The following is a 12,014-nucleotide window of genomic DNA, read 5'->3' as shown; positions in this document are numbered from 1 at the left end:
AAATCGTACAGGGTGATTCCGAAGCGAGTCCGGCGCGCCTCGATCGCGGCTAACAGGTTGTCGCAACCGAGCCGGCGGAATTTCGTTGCGCGCGACCGACGCTTCGTTCTCGATCTTATATTAAGAACGATCTTGGGCCGCGTTTGTGTGACATTCTTCTCGAATCACCCTGTATAGAACATCGGGGAAGGCTAAAGTTCGAAGCAAAGACACAACTGTCCCAACCCTAGCGCGCTATTTATAATTTTGTACGAAATGCTCGCACGCGAATGCGAATTGCAACATCGTATGTAGGTTGACGAATACTATCGTACCGCGTGCGCGCGATAGCGAGGGTGATCTTTGGTCCGAATTATGGCTTCGTCCTCGAAGCGTCCGTTTCGTCGGCCACGACGGAGAAGAACTGGCCTGGTCTCTTCTGCTTCGGCGTTGCTTCGACGCGTTCGAGAAAATACATTTCTGTTCGAATCGCGCGTCTCGACGCGACGTTCCAAACAACGGTAACGTTCGTAACGCGATAGAAAAATGCATCGAAATCCGAGGTGCACCGGGCGTGCGGCGCTCCGAAATCGCGAGCCCAAACATCGTCGATCGATGGTTTCGCGGTCGAACGATCCATGCTCGATCGATGGCGTCGACGGCGCGAATCCTCGAAGCACGGTGTTATCGAGAAAAGGGTACACCGTACACGCGGCTCCGACGCGGTTGACAAATGTCGGAGCGGAATCTACTTAAGCCCCGAACACACCTTACCGCGCGAATCGTCCTACGCGCGTACCTGTTTTCGTTGGCCCTTTGCCACGCAGCAGCAGCAGCGACAACGGTGACACGAAGTCGGCCAGCATCTGTAAGTCGCGAGATGGCTGGCGAGAAGCTAGCACGAGCTGGTCGGCTGGTAATCGCTCGTCTTAACATTTAAACAAACTCTCGCGCGCGCGCACGCGTTTCGCGCTTCTCGGTTATATTTGGCAGAGTCGTACGCTAACGCGATAAACAGGCGCGAACGCGGTTCGGGAACACGCGTATCGCGTCTCCTTCCTCGTCTCTTTCCTCTTCTGGGTTTTTTTTTATTTCCGTTCGGAAAATCTTTCGGACAGGTTTAAACCGATCGTTGGACTTTGATTTTCGAGTCGCGACGCGTCGCAGAAGCAAGCTTGGTATCGAACGATTTGCTTCGATAAGATTCAATTAGCTCCGTATCTTCGCACTTTCGTTCGATCGCGTCGGTAGAGCTCGAGAAACCTTACCTTCGCCAACGTTGCTCGTTTTACAAAAAAAAAAAAGCCTACGAACCAGCAGCCCACCGACGAAACCCATCGTCGACGTAACGAAAACACGCTCGGCTAGGACCTATTTTAAGTCTAAGGTCCAACGAATCGGCCCGAAACTGCTCGGTATCTACCCCTCGAGGGAACAAGCGTGTCGTAACATCCCGGCGCGCGTCTCCAAACGGTCGAACGAATCCAATCGAGCGGGAACTAACCTTTCCCAAAGCGTTTCAGCGTCGACGAAAGCGGAACGAAGCGTGTCTCGAGCGTTTCGCGTTGCAGAGAAAGATCGTTCCTTTATCGAAGCTGAAAGAATGCATCTTCTTATTCGACAGAGATCGAATTGTACCGACAAATGGATCGTCGGCTTCGCGAATATCTTTCGTCGGTGTCCTCCGGTGGCCTGGAAAAAAGGAACCGCTTCGCAACCACAACCTCGTTGTCACGGCCTCGATGGTCGTGCAGGAGGTCGGTGACCACCTGCATCGTGCCAGATACAATTACGTCTATTCTCTTTCTATTCGCCTGGAGTATCGGTTGGAACGCTTCCGGTAGTCCACCGACGCGGCAGGTCCCCGATAAAGGATCGGCTCGCGGTCGCCCACCTCCCTGCGACGTCGTCGCCGACCTTACCTACTTCTTCGATGGTCGTTCTCGAGGCCAGTGACCACCGTCGTTGGGACGGTGCGGTCGCGGCGCGTTCTCTTAATTGACACCAATTCGAGACTAACCCATTGACACTCTCGAGCGAACGCGAACGTCATAGGTAATCTGGACGCTTGCTCCAACGCCGGGCATGTGGCATTAATCTCTCTATTACCGCGTCGAGGGATAACGAGACGGAAAGCTAGGCGGTAGCTAGGCGATTCTTCCGAGAGCGACGCGCTCCTCGACCTCGCGACGGTCTGCTAGACGCTGCTGCTGCCCGCCGGTGACCTTGGGTCCGTTCGAGGTTGCCGGGCCGCTGCACCGTTTGGCCAGATGCTCTCCTCGCCGCGAACGATTTTATATCGGAACTCGCGCTGTAATACGATCCAGGTTCCCGCGCGATCGGTCCTCTTTCGTCAGAATCGGATTCGAATCGCGCATCCTCGGCGTCGGAGAGCAGCGACACGCGATCCTCCTCCGAGCTCGCTCGCTCGCGCGGCCAGGAAATTTTGGCGGTGCCCCGTGGGCGAGCGGATCGCGAACTACGCCGTTATTTTCTAGACGACGCGGTATTTATACCCGATTCTCGAATTTGTGAGAATCGTGCGGAGACGATATCGGCGAATAAGCGCGACCTTGGGCCGGCCGCGGTTTATTAATAGTACGGGGGTCCTCGGACATCGGTGCGCCGACCATGTTCCCGTCGTTTCCGAACGAATCTCTTCCGGTCGCCCAGGATCTACGATCTTTCGTAGAGCGTTCCGACACGCGGCGCCTCTTTCTCGAGCTAACGAGCGAAAATCCTGCCCCCGTGGCGCGGGCGACGAGGTGTCGTTCACCTTTCGACGCCTCCTTTTTATCGACGAAAGGAAGCCGTACTCTGGAGTCCGGACGAAATACCGAACGCGACCAGCGTCTCGCTAGCACCGACGACCGACCGCGGATGGAATCGACGGATCGTCGAGATCCAAAGTCCCGGTGGTCCCCCCGCTTCGCCGCGAAATGGTGCAACATCCTCGACCGTCGCTGCGTCGAACTCCGATCGCGTTTAGATATCGGCGCGTTCTAATTATGCGATATGCCTCCGTCACCGTCGGATCGGAATCTCGTCGCGGGTACCGCACACCACCGAACTCTCGTTGCTCTCGATCGTCCGATGGCCGGCGAACCGGCGATTTCGTAATTTCTATATGTGTCAAGGTGTGCGGGACCAGCGAGAACGCGTGGCGCGCGAACGCCGAGCGCCCTCGGCGGAGGCACCCCGGGGAGCGGAACCGCGGGTGCGCGAACCGTTTCCTCGGGACGAGCTTGCTCGTCGAACTGCGTTCCGTCTTCCGGATCGGTCTCCGGTCTCCGTGCACCAGGAAACGCAGCGTTGCCAAGCATCGGTTCCTCCGACCGAGCCGAACTTCGCCGCGCTCTCCGAGCAAGCGAGGGACAAATTTACGTAATACCGGCTCCCTCGGTCCGGTCTTTCTTCTTCTCTTTTCTCTCGATCTCGTCTCCGACCCCTCGCCTCCTGGCTTCTTCCTCTGCTCGGCGTTGCTGATCGCGAAGCTCTCTCGGCACCGGGGAGAGGCAGAGGGAGTGAAAGAGTGAGAGAGAGAGAGAGGAGAACGTCGGTCCGAGCTGCTCGCTGTTCGCTCTGCTCGCTGCTCGCCACCGCTGCTCGGTATTTTTAGTGCGACGAGAGTATTTGGCGGGGCGCACCGACGTGTTTCGCCTTCTCCTCTCGTCGCCGCTTCGTGAACGGTCGACGTCGGCCGTCGTCTCCGTGACCGCCGTTGTGGTCGTAGTTTAGTGCCTCCGGTGGCGTCGTCCCTCTTGCGCGATCGACATGCTCGCACCTCCGTGGCGGTGATTATGCGACCAGCGGCAACACTTTGTCACGCCGCGCGACTCGCTGGATTTACACGCTTCGCAGCCCTCTTCTCTCCGTCTCCGTCTCCGTTCGCCGTCTCTCCCGATCCGCGGCAACCCCGGACGATCCGTCGCCAGCCGGAGACCACGTTCTCGCCGGAGGATCCGGCGGGCCGACCTTGAGCTTCTCGGGGGACGAGGCGCTCCGCGCTCGGCTCGGACTACCATCGGTTTCAGCGGCCAGTCGCGAACGAACGAAAAACTAAACGGGGATCGAGAAAGGTAGCCGCGCGTGCTGAAAAACCAACGGCTATTTCGGTGGGACCGTTCGAGAGACGTTCCCGACCGACGGCTTTTTCGCACTCTCGCGCGCTCTCGACGGATGTAGCTCCCGCGGCCGGGTCCCTCCGAAGACTCCGCCGAACCGAACCGCAGCACGCGTCGAAAGGATTCGAGTCAAGGGGATCGACGCCGCGTCCCGATGTTCATCTTCGCGTCGCGAGACAACGTCTCGTCGACCCGTCAGGGCTCGGCGAGCCGGCGGAATCGTTATGCCCGATCTTCGACGACCACCAGCGTCACGCAGATGCTGAGCGATTCCTGCTCGAGCCTGTTGCAACGGCTGACCACCAGGGTACGCGGCACGTCCACCGTAAACGACAACAACACGGTCGGCAAGTCCGCTGTCAGGAGGTCCCCTAACCCAGCCATCCTGAACAACGTCAGACACCGTTTGGAGGACGCGGATTATCTGACCTACTCGAGGAAGAAGCGGCACGATTACGGCGACCGCGGCCTCCTGGACTACAGGCGCACCCACGAGCGGGACCACAGCTACGTCCGCAGGGAGGACAGCCCGTTCGCGAGGGACGACAAGACCTTGGAGCCCTCGATGTCCCGCAGCGTGGTCAAGAGTCCCGTCAGCGTGGTGCTGTCCGAGAAAGCATATCCGTACGTCAAGTCCGCCCCCGCGAGAGAGTTCAAGCGCGAGAAGACGCCGGCCTTTCAGCGAACGGACCGCGGCACCCTGTTGAACAGGGTGGAATCCTATCGGAGATACGGGAGGCACAAGTCCGGCCACGCGGAGACCTGGACCCGCAAGGTCAGGCCCTACCGAAACGGGAAGAGCGAGCAACTGGAATCCAGCTCGACGGCGGCGCAGAGACTGGCTCGGCCGACCAAGGTCGAGTCATCGACGACCACCGAGCGCAAAAACGCGAGAAACAAGGACGCCCCCGATCCCGATCCCGACCCCGACAAGACCCCGACCGGCAACGCGGTCCACGAGGTCGGCGTCGACGCGGTGCTGGCCATCGACGAGGACGATCCGGCGATCTCCGAGAGAGCCGCGAAGCGCAAAGAGATCCAGAGCCTGATCCTCAAGTACGCCGCCATGGAGGAGACCTACACCCAGCTGGCGGCCGGCGGCACCGTCAAAATGAAGCCCAGCACCACGGACATTATCGCCAACAAGTATTGGAAAACCGGCTATCGAACCGAGCGAAAAGATGCGGCCAAAGACGTGGCCAAAGACGCGGCGAAGAACGCGTCGACGAGTGTCGTTAGCGTCGCGGACGCGATTCAACACGCGATTGTAAGTTGTCGAGCCGCACGCTGGCTTCCGCGGCCATCGGGTCGCGGCGGTATTGTCCCGTTGTTGCTGATGCTGCTGACACTGCTGCCGATGTTGTTGCCCCGGCTCCGACCCCGACCCCGACCCCGCTCATCCCTTTCACCGCGTCGCTGTTTGCGTTCGCTCGTGTCTCTTAACTATCCGCCTCCTACTACCGGCGTGTTACACCCGTTCGTCCTCCGTGGATGCAACGAACGCGCACTAACGATGCATACTTGCGTGCAGAGATCCTAAGTTGCCGATTCAGCGTTCACATCGGCCGCTCGCACCTTTTTCCGTCCCTTTTGGGGAATTCGTAACCGAGTTTCGCGCTATTCTCCGACAGACTTTGGTTGGGCCTCCCCAAGGAGTACTCTCCATGGGACGAAACTTTATCGGTCGAGCTAGAATGCAATTTCGAACAAGTAGCGTCTCGTAAACGTACAACGGTCCGGGAAATTGGAAGCGCGGGAGATCGCGGCGCGAGTTGAAAACGCGTCTGAAAAATTAGGGGCGATAAAGAGAGAAACGACTCTCGCGAGCTCTACGAGAAAGTTGACCGGCTCGTCTAGACTGGTCGGCTGCTTACGATCGTTGCACAGCGCCAACCGCGACACCTTCGAACGGTGTTTTAACAGACCTCGAGTACCCTTGCCGTGAGAGAGTTCTTGGACACCGGGGACCGGGGATGACTCGCGCTCGAGTTATCTTATCGAGCCTCGCGCGATCTCGATGCTGTCCGAGATCATCATCCCGGCTTCCTCTCGAACGAGACGGCTGGAGGATTTTCGGACAGCATCCTGTTTCCGCCGCCAACGACGTTGTTCCGTCTAGCCTCGTAACCACGATCGGAGAACACGTTGGACCGATGCGACCGAACGAGTATCGCAGCCCTGCCATTTTTTTTCTTTGCCGATGCAACGCGAGTCGGTCGAGATTCCGCGACGATCGAGACGATATTATCCGATCGCGTTTTGTTCGATAAGATCGATAAGATAGGCTCAAAGCGTCGATCGGCACTGTCGCGGTGGCGACGGCTCGCGGGGATCGATCGTCGGATCGATCGTCGTCGAGCTCCCCCACCGACGCAACCACGTAAGTACTCCAAAAGTTTCTGACAATGATCGATTAATTAACAATAATAGATAAAGTCCTCTCCGAGCGTGTTAGATAACGAATATAACGAGCGCTCGAAAGAAGCTGTCCGACGACCATGTTTCCTTGCTGTCCATTTTCCAAACGACGAGTCGTTCGCGTTTCCTCTCTTTTATACTTACGGGGAACGTTTAAAAGCTTCGCGATCCGGATTCGTTTCTCGACGAACTTTGAGAATCCACTCGAGTCTACGTAATAGCGATCTTTTGGGAAAAGAAAAATCTCGGGACGGCTCCTTCGAGGCGATTAGAAACCTAACTTTAACGCAAAGTACTAGAGCTTAGGAAAAATCTATGATACGATAAACGAGATAATATACGTACGTAAATGAAAAAGTATACGCGTATACTTAGAGTACAAGAGGTAAATATATATACATATATATATATAAATATAATTTAGAGAGTTAAAATAGAAAAAAAATAAGTAAAAATGAAAAATGTTCGCTTTGTGCCGATGGTAAATTCGTAACCGCAACTTTCTGACTTGGCAAACCATTTTGCCCTCTCCCCTTTCTCTCTGATTGTTGGGTTACCATCTCCGTTGTAATGGAATGGAATGGAATTGGATATGGCACACGGATTGGTCACTATGGTCGACTGGGCGCTCGGATCGGGTGGTTCTCGATGATGACCGATGACGATGATGTTGATCCCCCTTCTTCCTCCCCACCGACACACTCGTACGTTCGTCCGTGCTTACACACGTCCTCTACCGCGTGTTACACGGGTCTCCGCCCTCGTGGTGGTGGTGGTGGTGGTGGATGACGGTGTGTGGCAATCGGTTGACGCGACGGCCCTGGATGTGGACCCCAACATCTGCGACGACGACGACAACGACGACGACGACGACTACCCCGTCTGCCGATGGATCGCAACTGCGTGGACGCTTCGTCGCATTGGGCCCCCTCGCACGACCTCTGGCCGAACCTGGCGATGAATCGACGACGACGACGACCACCACCGGTTCCGGGACCGTTTCCTACTGCCTCTGGTTCGGCTCTTCATCACGATACCGAAACCACGGACGCTCTATGATCCGGACACCAAACGGTGCCGTCCACACCGATTGGGTTCTCTCTCTTGGCACGCGCCGCTGATACCGATTCCGCCGGCCCATACGTAGAGCCCACGACCGCCCTCCGTCGAGGACGACGAAGACGGCCACCTTGTTTACCAATCCGGCGACATCCTGGCAAATAGATGTTCGTGAATACGTGAATACACTCATTGTAGTAGATTTAAGCAAGCCTCAGATCGATTGATCGGTCGATCGATCGGACGGTTACCTACGGTATCTGCCCATAGTCTCTCTTTGTCTCTCGATCTCCTTCCCTCCGGTTCTGTCTCTCTCTCACTCTCTCTCTTTCACTCTCTCTCTCTCTCTTTCTCTCTCTTTCTTCTTATTTTGTCGAGTTCCCTTCCCATTTTTATATGGTTTCTAATTTCCTAGCGAAAATAGGTCTCAAAGGTCACGCGTTAGTTTTCGAGCAAAATTTCTGAGATATCCTAGACGTTATTGATGTTCGACTCGGTTTTTTTTTTAATTTAGTTCGGCACGAATAATTTGCTTCCAGTTTGTTCTATAGCAACGGTACGAAGGAATTAGGCTACCAGGCAGTGACCAGAGAACAGCTTCTCCCAATATTCGAACGATCGGAGGCGCTAGCAAATTCTTGCTCCCCCTCTGTTGAAACACGTCTTCTTTTATACATCTCTGTTTTCCTCTGCTACGGCTCGTGTTTTCCTTCCGCTTGATTCATGGGCGCTTAATCATGCGAATGATTACACACTGCGTCGTGTCCGAACGAAAGCTTACGCCGTAGAGAGCGTTTCCTTCGGTCCAAGAGACTCCCTCGCGCAGCGGGGCCGTTCACATTCTATCATTCACTTTTCTCGTCAACCAACGAACCGAGTCTTTTCTCGTGAGAATAGAATTTTAACGCATTCGCGCCGATCGCTCGCTCGTATTTCGACCATTCGATTCCTTCGAAATCGAACGAGTAAATTAACCACTCGTTGGATCCTCGACAAATAATTTTCCTTCGCTCGCGAAATGTTCCAACAGAGATTTCGTTGATCCACGCTGTCTAAATTTGTAACTTTCTTCCGCGGTCTCTTATAGGAGAGAGACTACGTTCGGCTGCGAATCGACCGACGCGAATGCGTTAACGAAACTCGGATGTCCGTTCAAAGATAGAACTGTGAAGGAATGTGATCGCCTTGCGTTCGGATTCGGTATATACAGTTTCCAAAAAAATCTCGAAACGATCGAAATTTAAAACCGACGAACCTCTGTCACGCGTTTCTCTCTCGATACGACGCTGTTCCCGAAAAGATAACCGCATCGGTTCGAGTATTCGAGTATTCAGGGAAATCGATTCGGACCGCTATTTAGCACCCTTCCGTAAGAACTTCGGGAAGAAGCCCCCTGTCCCCGCGCGATCGTCGAAGGCGAAGTTGGACCAGAGAGATGGAGAAACGAAGGAAGGAGGAGAGATAAAGAGAAACTACGCTTGCGCTATCTCCTCGAGACGTCTTCTTCGGGATGACGTGTTCCTGTCTCTTTAAATAGGCGCGCGAGGACATCCGACATTCACTCTCATTGTCCCGATGAAGAATTTCTTCGGCATTCAGAGATCTCGTTGCCCGATCGCGCGCGAGCACGTACATCGTTTCGCTGAAAAAGACGCGACGCGCGTAACTTCTAAATCACGATGCATCGGATAGATCCGGACTGACGGTCAATGTCCTGTCCTCAACTGCCGTTTTACGGTTAGGGTACCTCGGCCTTTAGGAGAACAGCAGTTTCGATCGATATCAAGCTCTATGATACCGTTTTTTTTCACTTTATCATACATCCGTTCACGACGTTACGGTGTACAGTACGAATCGGCCGACCGTCCATGCCGGAAGCGCGTTCGCGTTGCTCCCGGATCGGCTGGCAGTCGCCCGGCGACGAGGAGTCGTCGGGACGTCGAGGTTGATGGAATATCCGACGTTAGCCGTCGAGATTATCGAAGGATATTTGTCCCGGTGATCTCGAGAACGAGGCGCGCGACGCGTCGTCCTCGGATCCCCGGCGGAGCAACGCGCTCGTCCTTCCGTGGACGCGAGGTCTTCGATCCGCCGGCCGCTTATCTATCTTTTTACATTGCAGATAAAGTACTGGCCACCCTAGGAGAGGGTACTTTTGGAAAAGTTGTCAAGGTTAAGGACTTGCAAATGTAAGTGGCAGCTCACGTATCTACTACGTAGGTAACCTACACCTCCGGGTCTCTGCGTCTATGCTCGCGCTCTGTCCATCCGCGACAAACCACCCTCCCTCCCTCCCTTTCTTCCTTCCTCCGCCGTTCTCCGCGCCCTCCTTCACCCTCCTCTCCCCCCAAGACCGACGAGGAACGGTCCATCCGAAAGGTGCGTGGCGCGACTCGAGTCATAGCACGCTCAGAAATAGCTGTGGCCGCACTGTCACAAAATGACGCGCAAGTAGTCGCAATAATAGGATGGCCTTGCACTTTGTTTTAACACGGGCCGGCCGTCCTCTCGAGGAGCGGCCGAGCTCCGCGAAACTCTGCTCGCTTGCCCGCGAGACGCTTCGTTTTCCCAACCCCCCGATACCGTTTGCCGTTTTATTAAAATCGATCAAGCGATTCTAGCGTCGCGCCCTGCGACGAGGAATCGCGTCGGACCCGATCGGGGCCGGACACGCCAGCCAGTCGTCTAATTAAAGTACAATGACGTTTGCAGGGATCACGTGATGGCTCTGAAAATTATCAAGAACGTAGAGAAGTATAGGGAAGCCGCGAAGCTCGAAATAAACGCCTTAGAGATAATTGCGACCAAGGATTCGGAAGGCCAGCAGTTAGTATCTCTTCAGGGATATGGTCCTCGACGAGCTGGTGAAAAGTATTCCGAACGCGAGCGCGTTCGTTCGCGGTAACTCTCGAGAGCGATAGCGGCCGATCGGTACGATGATTTTACGACGCCAACGAGTTGTGGCTCTGGCGACGCGTCGATGCGATTCGCTGTGTATCAGTTGGTAGCACAAGGCGGGCTATTCTCGACGTTACCGTAAATAAATAGCTGCCGTTGCAGCGCGACGCTAATCGGAATACTTTTCCCCAGAAACACTGTTTACACGCTTTGGCACGCCGTACTCAAATGTTTTGCTACTTTCAGTCTATGCGTAAAGATGCTCGACTGGTTCAAGTATCACGGGCACATGTGCATAGCCTTCGAGATGCTTGGACTTAGTGTATTTGATTTCTTGGTATGTATATCGCGCGCCGGCCGGATCGAGTGTCGCCGATGCTAACAGCGAAACCATTATTGCAGAGAGACAACAGTTATCAGCCCTATCCATTGGAGCATGTCAGGCACATCGGTTACCAGCTTTGCTACGCCGTCAAATTCCTCCACGATAACAAGCTGACGCACACCGACTTGAAACCGGAGAACATACTATTCGTAGACTCCGATTATGACATTATACACCAGAGCAAACGGGTGAGAGAGACTTGTAGTTTGTGCGTTCGATATTTAGGATCGATTTCAAATGATTTTCTATCGCGTCTTTGAGATTTTAAGGTCTCTCTAAGCATTCGGATTCGCTTTCTCTCGCGAAAGCTAAATTCATTGACTCGAAGTTTCGTTGACCTTATAAATAGCTTGAAAATTAAAACGAGTCGCGCGCAATTCCGCGGAATAGTTTGTGAATCACGGAGAGAAAACGCGTGAGATCTCCTTGAGATCTCGAAATATGCCGACTTCCTGTCGCGTCGTCGAAAACACACGATGCACCTTCGCGACATTATTTGGTTTGCTTACCCAAGAAAGAGATCGCGACCGATAGGATTAGCTGAAAAAGTGTTGCGAGTTCATATCGAGTTACTTATTTTCAAGCGAAAGATCATCAGACGCGTGAAACGCACGGACATCAGGCTGATCGATTTCGGTAGCGCCACGTTCGACCAAGAACATCACAGCACGATCGTCAGTACGAGACATTACAGAGCGCCCGAAGTAATTTTAGGTAAGGCGAGAGAGAACCGGTCCGATGAAATCATCGCGCCAGAGCCAGAGGAGGACGGCGCATGCTAAACTCGGTACTTTTATTTCTGTAGAATTAGGTTGGTCCCAGCCTTGCGACGTTTGGTCGATCGGCTGCATCCTTTTCGAACTGCACCTGGGTATTACTTTATTCCAAACGCACGACAACCGCGAGCACTTAGCAATGATGGAGCGTATACTTGGCACGATTCCACATCGCATGGCCCGCAAGACTAAGACCAAGTATTTCTACCACGGTAAATTGGATTGGGAGGAGAAAAGCTCTGCCGGTAGATACGTTCGTGACAATTGCAAGCCTTTGCTAGTGAGTAATCAACGACGCGCCGTCATCGTTGCACGCTCGCGGTCCAAAAAGATGGCACGCGCGTATCGTCGTTCGTTCCGGACTCGTCGCGCGGT

The 12,014-nt window shown here is 54.5% G+C and overlaps 1 protein-coding gene across 4 annotated transcripts in view; it reads left to right on the top strand.

The window, feature by feature from the left end:
• Nucleotides 1-12,014, top strand: part of Doa (CDC like kinase darkener of apricot) — a 31,768-nt gene that overhangs the window by 17,933 nt on the left and 1,821 nt on the right. For 3 of the 4 annotated variants that reach the window (XM_033466515.2, XM_033466513.2, XM_076520554.1), the window contains exons 5-11: nt 7,669-7,747; nt 9,703-9,769; nt 10,293-10,406; nt 10,725-10,815; nt 10,881-11,051; nt 11,448-11,577; nt 11,669-11,919. In XM_033466515.2, the coding sequence (XP_033322406.2) occupies nt 7,669-7,747; nt 9,703-9,769; nt 10,293-10,406; nt 10,725-10,815; nt 10,881-11,051; nt 11,448-11,577; nt 11,669-11,919 (903 nt within the window). Of the gene's footprint in view, nt 1-2,680; nt 5,371-7,668; nt 7,748-9,702; nt 9,770-10,292; nt 10,407-10,724; nt 10,816-10,880; nt 11,052-11,447; nt 11,578-11,668; nt 11,920-12,014 lie in introns of those variants that run through there. The other variant, XM_033466512.2, reaches the window with a different exon arrangement.

Source organism: Megalopta genalis, chromosome 3 (genome assembly GCF_051020955.1).
Source record: "Megalopta genalis isolate 19385.01 chromosome 3, iyMegGena1_principal, whole genome shotgun sequence".
In the NCBI taxonomy this organism is placed as follows: domain Eukaryota; kingdom Metazoa; phylum Arthropoda; class Insecta; order Hymenoptera; family Halictidae; genus Megalopta; species Megalopta genalis.
Note: the sequence above shows the minus strand (reverse complement) of the source record. Positions and strands in the feature narration are given on the sequence as shown.